At 39.0% G+C, this 12,642-nt stretch overlaps 1 protein-coding gene across 2 annotated transcripts; it reads left to right on the top strand.

Moving 5' to 3' along the window:
* Positions 1 to 5,905: 5,905 nt before the first annotated feature.
* Positions 5,906 to 10,265, top strand: coq7 (coenzyme Q7 homolog, ubiquinone (yeast)). Of its 2 annotated transcripts, none has more exons than XM_080550686.1 (6): positions 5,906 to 6,073; positions 6,300 to 6,481; positions 7,968 to 8,082; positions 8,617 to 8,756; positions 9,237 to 9,305; positions 9,615 to 10,265. In XM_080550686.1, the coding sequence occupies exons 1-6, from the start codon at positions 5,980 to 5,982 to the stop codon at positions 9,690 to 9,692; spliced, it is 678 nt and encodes a 225-aa protein (XP_080406812.1). In that variant the 5' UTR covers positions 5,906 to 5,979; the 3' UTR covers positions 9,693 to 10,265. The 2 variants fall into 2 exon arrangements, with proteins under 2 accessions (XP_080406812.1, XP_080406813.1); XM_080550687.1 differs by having other exon boundaries at positions 6,303 to 6,481.
* The last annotated feature ends 2,377 nt before the right edge of the window (positions 10,266 to 12,642 follow it).

Raw genomic sequence — 12,642 nt, forward strand, 5'->3', positions numbered from 1 at the left:
CACTGGTAAGCTTATGAGCAAGGGTATTTAGCAATATGATATTTCGATAAATAATTGAGGCAGTTTGTAATATAAAACCTTGTTTCACACGACGGTGAATTACCGTGACCTGTAGAGTTGACAGATGTTTAACGGCAGTTAATTTTTCAATGTTCTCGACGTTCTACAAGCACGTGACGTGCAGGTGAGTCTGAGCTCCGCTGCAGTGGGCGTGTCCATCAAAACCGACTTCAAATTTCCCGGAAATAACTTCTCGCCTACTACATTTCTCGCATAATGTGTAGGCCTATGCCATGAAAGTATTATTCAATGTTGTGTTATGCATTGATTTATTATTATTATTATTATTATTATTATTATTATTATTATTATTATTATTATTATTGTTGATTTTCTCCCACCCTAAGGCCAGACAGAATTTGTATTTACAGACCAGGGCCCTATTCCACAAAGCTCGATAAAGTTCTAAGCCTCGATAAAGTTCTAAGCCTCGAAAATGTTAGCTTGCGTTTGGTGCCATCAATGTGGCTCAAATAATTCGCTGCTTGGTTGAGCTCCTTCTGAGTCAGATATAATTAGCCTGGTCCCGACCAGGCTAAAACACAGGCTATAGTCATCCGTGCGTCAAAAAAGGCTCACAGGCGGAAACTAAACCCAGAACGACAGTTCCTCATGTGTCATTTAGGAAATATTAGTTCCCACTTCACACGAGATAGATAGATTAGATAGTTTGACTGTGTGATAGATAGATAATTTGATATTTTGAAAGTGTGATCGATCGATAGATAGTTTGATTGTGTGATAGATAACTTGATATTTTGAAAGTGTGATAGATAGATCGATAAAGAAAAGAGTGTAAAAAAAAAAGAAGTAATTGTCTCAACTTGCATTGCTGTCATCACAGCGGTCTGGCTAGCGTAGTGGTTAAGGCAGCCGACTTGAGTTCCAAAGGTTGTGAGTTCGAGACTTGACTAGGTCTTTTTTTTTTTTTTTTTTACATTTAACCGAAGATTTCATGCAAAGGTTTCAAACACCATTGTAATCGTGTCAGTTCTTGTAAATTAGCCTGCACCATAATTGTATAGCCTACATACTTTTTTAGATGAGATTTTAGATTAGATTCAGACAACGAAATGCAGTAAAAAGTGCGCCTGAAGAGGGATTTGAACCACCGATATAAAATGACGAATAAATCCTATGGCAGCGGTCGATACCACTAGGCTATTGTGGCGATATGACGGTTTGTAGCCTGCTGCTGATATCACCACAGTAGTAAATATTCATTTATTAAAATATGAACATATAACAATAACTGGGGCTAGTATGACCTACGCATTTAATCGGTCAGCAATTTCTTGCCAAACCATTTCCCTCGCCTTGTTAATTGCGGCAGTATTGCACTATTTTACATCTTATTTTTCCGTCTTCATAAAAAATCAATAATTCGGAATGCTGCGCAAATGTAGTACCCCTGCAGAGTGGAGTATCTTCATTTCGACAGATCGACTCTTCTGGGCTGCGTATGTCTGCGTGCACGCGCCCATATCGAAGATTTGTAAGCCTGTCTTCTGTGAACACTGATGACACAAGGCTGATCCTCATTCGAGGAATCACCTGAGGCTTGAATACCAATCTCGAGGTCCCTGAGCGCCGCATTTAATTATGGCGCCGCTATATTAAGCCACCTTTAGTGGACTATGGCCCAGAGCAGATGCAAATAATACATTTTACTTGTTTACAAATTTGTTTTATTTATAAATGCATTTATGTTCTATTGTATACACTGCTGCCTTATCCTTGTTTGGCTATAAACACCTTCATATGATTTCATCATTCCATGATGTTTTGGTGAAAACATTATGGTCACCATTTAATGGACACAAATATGTACAATGAAACACATGCACATGATCTTAGATTTGCTAATACCAACAGTCCCACAATAAACCCCTAGAGCATTTGAAAAATAATGATGACCTAGGTCTTGGTCTGCTCATCAAGATCAAGAATGCTGGTTCTAATGCTCCTGTATTACAATTGGAGCAAACTTTTAAATTCAGAATTAAAAGTTTCAAGGTCTAAAAGATATTCAGTGCAAACTTAACATGTTTATATCTGGCATATGTTCAAAGTTACTGTGCACAAAACACATCCTCAGCAAAAAAAACTACATCATCTTGCAATATAATGTGCAAACTATTTCCTCCAGGATGATGTTGAAAGTCCTGAAGGTTGCCTGAAATAGTCTGAGATAAACAATAGTTTAATAGAAAATGGTAGTGTGATTATTTTTAAGGGATTAATTAAACCGTATAAGAATACTATAATAACCATTAAGTGCTTTCACAGAAAACATTTGCAGTCATGTTTGGAGACATTGCACTGCAAATGAGCATTGCTGAAGAGATATTTAACATATTAACACATAAACTACCTGCATATGATTGAACACAAATGCAAAAAACAACAGCCTAATTCACCTTAAATAGTGCCTTATTAAACAATATAATATCAACATTTTGCAGAGCAGTTAAATGCAGTAAACTCCATGCTTCCACATATCACACAGAAAGTGCCTCTTATTCTGGTCATACTATGCTTATAATGCATTGTTAGATAATGGAGGTAAATGGAAATGGGGAAGTGATACTGTGTAGGTTTTTGTGAATACTGTGATAGATTGCTATACAGCTTAATTCAAAATGACTCGCATTTCTGCTGTTTCTGTCATTGGAGATGAACATGATCTCATTGACTACATTGATACATCAACTGAGTGTGAACTCGGTCAAGAGGATATTAAGTTAGACTACGTCTTCTTCAGCTCTGGCCACATCCATGGATCTCAGAGGCAATGTCACGTCATTGCTGGCCTCCATGGCAGCATTGTCCTTGTTCAAAATATTAATTTCACACAAAATCAAATACTATACCTACTTGTTCCTAAGATCAGCATTGTCACCGATCTGTTCCTCAAGTTTTATGCTGAGACTTTCATTTCCAAACTGTAACAAGCAGACAATACATCTGTGATGAATATACCAAAGGACAACAGCAAGTCATTTACACCGCCATTTCAAAATATAACCTGTTCTACTTACTTGCAATTCCTGGATGGCTTTGCGTTGAGTCTCAATTGTTCTTTTATTTTCTTGTAGTTTCCTATCTTTCTGTACAGCTTCTGAGTCCAATTTGACTTTCCAACATTTGACTTTCTCAACTTCATCAAATAGTTTTGAGCACAGTTGACTCGGTTTGCAAATAGTCTAGGGGAATATATTCACACATAAACATATGTCTGAGAGTCTAGGGGAATATATCACACATAGGCCAATATGTCAGAATTTTTCTATGATATAAAAAATATATATAATATACAGTAAAATGGTATTACTCTCTGAAATGTTACACAAAGCAATAATATAGGTTAGCTACACATATCAAGACCAAGAATGGTCTTTGAGAAAAAGTCTGTACTGTTCACACAAGCATTTCATGTTTACTGACTTCCTCTTCTTCCATTGGTGGCACAACTGTCATCTTGGATAGGCCTACATCTTTTGAGAAACAGAATAATCTCTGAGGACATACTGCTACCTCCAGATCTATGTGCGACTCATACTTTACAGATTTGTTTTATACAACAATTCCAGTTGACACACATTGTCTAAGAAATCAGGCCTACACAATAACTTATGTTTAGGAAAATAGTAGAGTTATATTTGGATGGGTACAAGCATTAGTGTGGCACCAATATTATTCGAATCAATGACATACCTGCTCTGGTGGGCTTCATAGGCACGACCTTTGCATTGGGAAACGGCATAGTTGATGCTTTTTCAAAATATTTATTGTAGCCCTACAATAAAAATAAACAAATAATAATCAGAATTTACTGGGGTTAAAGTGCAGACTCTCAGCTTTAGGTTAAGGGTATTCACATCCAAATTGAAGGAAGGGTTTATGAATTATAGCTCTTATATATAATAACCAAAAGTAATTAGACAATTGACTCAAAAGCTGTTTCATGGGCCAGTGTGGGCTATTTATTCCTTCATTATTTCTTTATCAATTAAGCAGGTAAAAGGTCTGAGTTGATTCCAAGTGTGGCATTTGCATTTGGAGGCTGTTGCTGTATATGCACAACATGCAGTCAACAGAGCTCTCAATGCAACTGAAACAGGCCATCCTTAGGCTGTAAAAACAAAACAAAAATCCATCAGAGAGATAGTGGGAACATTAATACTGGCCAAATTAACTGTTTGGTACATTCTGAGAAAAAAAGAAAGCACTGGTGAGCTCGGCACCACAAAAAGGTCTGGACGTCCATGGAAGACAAGAGTGGTGGATGATCACAGGATCCTTTACATGGTAAAGAAAAACCCCTTCGCAACATCCAGCCAAGTGAAGAACAGTCTCCAAGAGGTAGGCATATCATTATCCATGTGTACCATAAAAGAAAGACTTCACACAAGCAAATACAGAGGGTTCACCACAAGGTGCAAGCCATTCATAAGCCTCAAGAATAGAAAGGCCAGATTAGACTTTGACAAAAAACATCTAAAAAAGCCAGCCCTGTTCTGGAACAGCATTCTTTGGACCGATGGAACTAAGATCAACCTGTACCAGAATGATGGGAAGAAAAAAGTATGGAGAAGGCTTGGAACGGCTCATGATCCGACGCATACCACATCATCTGTGAAAAAACGTGGAGGCAGTGTGATGACATGGACATGCATGGCTTCCGATGGCACTGGGTCACTAGTGTTTATTGATGATGTGACAGAAGACAGAAGCAGACAGATGAATTCTGAAGTATTTAGGGATATTCTGTCTGCTCAGATTCAGACAAATTCAGCAAAGTTGATTGGATGGTGCTTCACAATACAGATGGACAATGACCCAAAATATAGTGTGTAAGCAACCCAGGACTTTTTTAAGGCAAAGAAGTGGAATATTCTGCAATGGCCAGAGTCAATCACCTGATCTCAACCCAATCAAGCATGCATTTCACTTGCTGAAGACAAAACTAAAGGCAGAAAGACCCACGAACAAACAACAACTGAAGACTGCTGCAGTAAAGGCCTGACAAAGCATCACAAAGGAGGAAACCCAGCATTTGGTGATGTCCATGTGTTCCAGACTTCAGGCAGTCATTGCCTGCAAAGGATTCTCGACTAAGTATTAAAAATGAACATTTTACTTACAGTACAGGCCAAAAGTTTGGACACACCTTCTCATTCAATGTGTTTCCTTTATTTTCATGACTATTTACATTGTAGATTCTCACTGAAGGCATCAAAACTATGAATGAACACATGTGGAATGATGTACTTAACAAAAAAGTGTGAAATAACTCTAAATATGTCTTATATTTTAGATTCCTCAAAGTAGCCACCCTTTGCTTTTTTGTTGTTAATAACATATATATTTGTTGTTGTTAATAAAATATATAATATTATATATATATATATATATATATATATATAATAACATATTATTATTAACACATATTATATTAAATGTTATTATTATATATTTTATTAACAACAAAAAAGCAAAGGGTGGCTACTTTGAGGAATCTAAAATATAAGACATATTTAGAGTTATTTCACACTTTATTGTTAAATACATAATTCCTATGTGTTCATTCATAGTTTTGATGCCTTCAGTGAGAATCTACAATGTACCAAATAGTCATGAAAGGAATTTAAGGAAACGCATTGAATGAGAAGGTGTGTCCAAACGTTTGGCCTGTACTGTATGTCATATCAAAACAGTACATCCATGCAAAATGTGATGTGTGATATGGCTAAATTTGTAGCGCATAAAAGTGGAAAAGTGCGCTGATATGACGTCATACGACCGCGACGTCTCCACTGACAGCCAGGAACATTTCAATGACAACCCCTGCACACGTATTGTGTGTTTGTGAAGTGAACTAACTAACTAAATAACCAGGGGGCAACTGTTATAGTCATGCAGAGGGCTGTTTTTGCACACGTCGCATTGCATGACTGGACGCAGGTTTTCAGTCCTTTGAGGACACGGCAATGTTGTTTAAAGTACAGAGGTAGGCACTTGTTAGCTAATATGCTAACAACAAGTTAGCCAGGTTGCAGTTGTTGACATCATGCACATGTAACGAGCTAAGAGAGCAGAGGGAATATCTGTTTACGGATCTCTTATTAAAGCCTGACGTCTGTCTCGACAAGTGCAGGCAGGTACTTTGCAACAAATGTGAACCGATCGCAATGACGCATGTATTTAATGGATGAACGTTTTGGTCCTGTGGGCAGCAGGAGCTGTGCAGCAGAGTTGTCGAGGCTACGGTGTCCTGCCGCCCCCCCGGGACAGTGCAGAGAAGGCGATGTTAGACAGAATGGTACGTGTTGACCACGCAGGGGAATACGGTGCCAACCGCATATACGCTGGCCAGATGGCGGTGTTGGGAAGAACTCAGACGGGCCCCCTCATTCAGGTATTACAGTTTACAAAACATATGCACGCACACATGCTATCTCTTTCCATGATTGCATTTTTGCATGGATGTACTGTTTTGATGAGCCATAATATAATTATTGTTCACTAAATAAAACAAAGAAAGTGAACCCTGATTGCTGACCCACATACACAAATGTTGATTATTATTTTTATCGATATCCGACAACGTTGATGCTTTATTCTACCAGTACTGTCTTGCTTTTCTTTTTGAAGCAACAGGGGTGTAATCAGAGGCTACTAAAGAAATATCCAATATAATTTCAGAGTACACAGACACCATCATACTGCCAGTCTAGCAAATACTTGCATATCAACTGCTGCAACGTTTGCAGGAAAAGTGCTATACATATACAAGTTGTTATTATTATTATTATTATTATTATTATTATTATTATTATTATTATCTTCAACGAAATACATGTGGATTCAGTTAGAAAGTTTCACAGCGCTTATTTTCATTGATATAATGAAAGACCCCGTCCATAAATACTTTCATTTGAAAGTAGAGTGTGTCCAGTTTAGAATTGTGTGCTGCTTGTTAAATTTTAAACATGTTCCTAACCGTATAAATCCTCGTAAAAAGTCTTGGCTTACAACGTGTTTCAAGAGCCATTATATAGTTTATGACAAATATGAAAATAACCTAAATGTGTGGGTTAAAAGGAATGTACAATTACAGCTTAACCATATTTAACCCTTTGAACCATGGTATATGTGCAAATAAGATGGTCCGACAAACAGTCAAGTCATTTGGCCATATGAAAAATTATCCAAATATCACCTCAGGTTTACTCTGATATACTGATGATGACTACTGGGCATCTTCCCATTCATTCAGGTGATGTAATGGTGTGGGGAATGTTTCCTTGGCACACTTTGGGCTGTTAATACCAGTCAATCATCATTTGAATGCCACAGCCTATTTGAGTATTTTTGCTGACCATGTGCATCCCTTCATGGCCACAATGTACTCATCTTCTAATGGCTTCTTCCAGCATGATAATGCACCATGTCACTAAGCAAAAGTAATCTCAAACTGGTTTCATTGCACATGACAATGGGGTCAGTGGTCTTCAGTGGCCTTCCCAGTCACCAGATCTGAATCCGTTTCACAGCGTGAAATTGCACCTGCACCAAATTGCGTGATGCAATAATGTCATCATGGACCAGAATCTCAAAGGAATGCTTAAAAAAATGTAGGCTGTTTTGAGAGCAGAGGAGGCCCTACCCAGTATTAGTATAGTGTTCCTAATAAAGGCCTCTGTGAGTGTAGGTGTGTTAATGTTTAATGTTTTTGAATATGCATGTGAGTGACAAAGCACTTTTTTTTTCTTCCTAACACCAGGGGAGCCACCCCTCCTAAATTTCGTTGTTTGGTACCTGTACTGTAGCAATGACAATAAAGACCATTCATTCATTCATTCAAGACCGGTACATGTTTCATGTGTCTTTTTCAATTCCAGCACATGTGGGACCAAGAGAAAGCGCATCTAGCGAAGTTCAGTGAGATCCTCGCAGACAACAGAGTACGCCCGACGTTGTTGCTGCCCCTCTGGAATGTCACAGGGTTCCTACTAGGTGAGGAACGAGGGTCAGCATATCCCATCCACCCTCAAATGTTATCAATCAATCAGATACATTGACTCAGCTATGAGATATTTGATTAAATAACGGTTACAAATAGTTGCTTACTGTAATTGCAGACAAGGGTTAAAAAAATGTTTACATTTTTTACATGTCTATGGGTCTTAAGGAGCAGTTTGGGCAGTCAGTGGTTTACAATGAGGCTATGCCAGTCCACTGACTGCATCCATACAGTACACTTCATATGGCTCTGAGTGGTGGTGTGGTCATCTTGGGCGGAAGAAAGAAAGCCACACACACTTGCTCCAATGCTGTTGAAACCCTGACGAAGGCAGGAAACCAACCGAAACGTTGGTTAAGTAAAATCATATCATCGGAGCAAGAGTGTTGTTCAAGCAGGCTTTCTTTCTTACTCTGAAGTTTCACCACCAGCCTGTACCTCGCCAAACAAATGTGAGCGTTATGTGTTTTCTTTTTCTGTTGCGTGTGGTGATCTTGATCCTACTATGTGCTGTTTTCTCCCCCCAGGGGCCTCCACGGCTCTGCTGGGGAAGGAGGGGGCCATGGCCTGCACTGTGGCCGTGGAGGAGAGCATCTCAGAGCACTACAACAGCCAGATCAGAGCCCTCATGGAGAAGGACCCAGACAGATACACAGAACTGTTAGAAGTAAGAGAGCAGAGGTAGACACCGGGGTGGACGGGCTAGTACCCTGGCTAGCAGAGTACCACCCTGGCTAGCAGAGTACCACCCTGGCTAGCTAGAAATGGAGTCTACTAGCCTGGCTGGATAGTGGCATAAATCCTCAACGGTAGACTCTGGGATGTGATGTCACACCTGTGAAAACAGAGCAATTTTCAGCAAAGATAGTGTAGTGGACGAGATCATCCACTCATTTCACTGACATAAGATTGCAGAGCGCATGCGCCAATTGCATTCAACTTGCAACAAGCCCTACTCTCTAGTCTATTACAGCTCCATCTCTGGAACCATCGCCCCACTAATCTTTTGCTCCCAGAGTTAGCTATCACACAGTAATTAAAATGTTTGCCTCTACTGACCTTAGATAGATTGATAGATAGATGAGTGGTTATAATGTTTTGTTTTATGGTGATGGATTTCCTGAATATAGGTTGTCATGTGTTCCAGATAATAAAGGAGTTCCGTGATGAAGAGTTGGAACACCATGACACAGGGCTGGAACACGAGGCTGAATCTGTAAGTCCTCTTTCCTGTTCTTAGCCTGTTCTTAGCCTTGGGTGTTTCTTTGTTTTATAATGAGCTACCAATTCTTTGAATTGTGTGGTTTATGCTGACTGGATGGATATGGGTTTCCCAATAATGTTGTCCCATAACTTTGTGCTTTAATTTCTTGAAAACTGGGTCGTGGTTGGGCAAGATAGGATGTGGCTATGCATTACTGTGGTGTTGGTATTTAGTCTAAAGTCAAATGTTTCAAACTATTTTGATATAGATTATGTTTGTTGTTTATGTTTGTTTCTATTTCCTTCCTGTTTTTAATTTTAGCTACCCGGATACTGGCTTCTGAAGAATGCGATACAAGTGGGCTGCAAAGCCGCAATATACATATCTGAGCGTGTTTAAAGTAATGATGAATTCTGTTTCTCAAAGTTGATTTATTTAAGATATGATTAAATTGATTCAAATAGTAACCTAGTGACTATAATAATGGCCTTTACATTTTGACAGTGAACTGTATTGCACTTTGTGGTACATGCTTTGATCAGTTGAAAAACTGCTGATTTGTCAAACTCCCAGACTCAACTGAACTGTAAATAGTAGGATTGGGCGGTATACATTTTTCATACCTTTTATACTGTCCTCAAATCTTACCGGGGTATACAATATTTCAGTGAAAAATACAATATGTGGGGCTTTGCTCCATATTTTTGATGTACAATAATTTAAACTTCACATCCCGATCACAGCTTGACAAACTAAACAGTTGGATAGCATAGTATGATATTTTAATAAGAGGTATCACACACTGCACTTGTAATACTATAACTTATACAGTATGTTACCATTATGAGACTATGCTCTGGGAGTCCTCATTCCGCTTTGTTCCTTCTTTTCTGATTGTATTGTCTTAAGGAAAGTGAAAATTGCTCTGTACAGTGTTAAAGTTGGCTTATAAGTTATGAGAATTGTAAGTGGACTAACGGTTTTCCATTAAAATATATACATGGATGTTGTCTACATGTAACCTTATTTCATTCATTTACACCACTGCTAACTACCTTACCATCCACAGCAGGGGAGGCGTGTGGAGGTAAACATTGGAGGACGGGCTCATTGTAATGCATGGAAGAGATTCAAGAGAATGAGTTCCATACATTACAATGAGCCCGTCCTTCGATTTCTACTTCCACCAGCCTCCCCTGCTGTGGATGGTACGGTAGAAGCCACTTTGAGTTTGAAGCCACTTTGAGTTGGCCTCCTGGAAAGTGATATTGGTGGGAACGTTGGTGGAATTCCTCCCTCTGGTCTGAGCAGACCAGGGGTGGATACTGTCTTCTGTGTTTGGGCTGACCTATGACCCTGCAGTCATCATTGAGAGAGTAAGTGTGTAGCCTTAAGGTTAATTCATGCTTTTTAATTATATAATAAGTGTTTTATTGACTATCATCCCTCGAAAAAACCAAAGTGTCGCCCGCCTTGTCATAGACGATATATGTCATAAGAAAGTTCAGGAGGTGCGCGTCACCCAAAAGTAATTTCTGTCGTTCAACCAAGCATAAATTAACCTTTGACATACTTATTTTGTAATCCTACAATAAAGATCTATCTATGACATTGATTTCTCACCTCTCCACTGCAATAACATGAGGCAACCACAACATCCCAGCTCTGCTTTTCTCAGAAACCTAATCCAAATGCTTCTAACGAGGTCATCGATATTGGCATTCTCACGCCATCGTACGCTACCCTTCAACAAACTCTCCTCTTCCACACATTATGGGTCGTAAATCAAACGTCAACAATGGCTTGTCATCATTCCAGCTGAATTGTTTGGTGCAGCTCCCAGCTGTTCTCTGTACGTGAGGTCACAGTGAAAGAGACGGAGGGATTGACAACTGCTGGTGGGCCTAATCTATATGCCTTTCAGCAAGTAGAGCAAAGTGTCCATTACCCCCTCATGGTTCCATTATTGGGAAATGGGATCAGTGTGTCCATGGGAACAGAATGTTCTCTATCTCTGCTTACTCTCAAGGCCCTGACATTAACTCTAGCCTCTTCAGGTGCAGAGTAAGCCTACATGTACTCAGGGAGAGAGAGGGAGAGTGAAAGAGGCACAACGACCTCCATCTCACATGAGTCGACGGATTGGAACACAAAAAAAGTTACTTACTGTATGACATAAAACCAAAAAAAACTGTTTTTTACCCCAGATTCATTATCACATGATGCAAATGTTCACTGTTGCAACATTGATTATAGAACCTAAACAGTCATGTTTGGGTAAACAATGATGATAAAGGAACTATAGTAACAGTTTGAGAGGCCTTGTTATTTGTCTGCTTGCCTTGTGTGTGGGGGAGAGTGGGTAGCCCTGGCTCTGACAGCTCAATCCTCCACGGAAGTGGCTGTCCAATATGACCATGCTTCAAGGAGGAAATAGTCTGTCTCGTCAAAATGTGAGTAAATTAGCTATTCTGTCTTAATTTAGGATTAGGATTAGACATGAGGTTATAGGAGTGAGGTCAGTGTTCAGGGTGAGGGATAGTGTTTAAACGCACATTTCAGTAATATAATATAATATAATAATGAGCTTTATTTATATAGCATCTTTTCATACATAATTAAAAACAAAAACAACTTAGCCATCAACAACGCAGTGCAAAAGAAAGAAAAATAATAGATTAAAAACAGTAAATGATTATTGAGCATAACAAAGAAATACATTATCTGGTCTATGTATTTTTTACAGGTGGTCCACAGATTCCTTACTACATGTCATGTAGTTTTAATCAAACATACACACTTCCAAATATGTTCAAAATATTCAGGATGATACGGGCCCACATACGTAATTAACCTTCTGTTAATTAAAATATGGCTAGTTTCGGTTTCAATGATGGATTGGAGCAGATATTACCTACTCACACTATATCTGTAGACTGGTGTAACTCTGTGATAAACGTAGCCTGCAGAACTCCCATGCATTTCACCTCAGACTGGGTGTGACCAATCCCTGATGTCTTTGGGCTGAGCAAAAACATGGGTGAATGTTTCCACCTTAGTTGGATGTTTTTCGAGATGTTCTCCACCTTCTGCTCACCTTCTGCTTTTGGTAGAGCAGGTCACCGTTGAGGATTTCTTGTGCTCGTCTTGACCACCAGAGGGCACAAGCGTGGTTGGATTGAGCTCAATTAAATTCAACAACACATAGATAAAATGCTAATTAAAAGCTAAATTGAAGCGATAGGTTATTAACTGACGCTTAAAGATGTTTATTGAGCTTGCTTGCCGATTTCTTGAGGTAATGTATTCCACAGTTTAGGGACATAATAAAAAATGCAGCACCACCAAT

This window comes from Nansenia antarctica, assembly GCF_963989245.1.
Source record: "Nansenia antarctica genome assembly, chromosome: 2".
NCBI classification, from domain to species: Eukaryota; Metazoa; Chordata; class Actinopteri; order Argentiniformes; family Microstomatidae; genus Nansenia; species Nansenia antarctica.

Excerpts from the sequence above, each read along its gene's own strand:
- coq7 (XM_080550686.1), top strand. The coding sequence starts at position 5,980 with ATGCAGAGGGCTGTTTTTGCACACGTCGCATTGCATGACTGGACGCAG. Across the intron at positions 6,074-6,299 it reads ATGTTGTTTAAAGTACAGAG|CAGGAGCTGTGCAGCAGAGT; the intron begins GTAGGCACTTGT and ends TCCTGTGGGCAG. Across the intron at positions 8,083-8,616 it reads TGTCACAGGGTTCCTACTAG|GGGCCTCCACGGCTCTGCTG; the intron begins GTGAGGAACGAG and ends TTCTCCCCCCAG.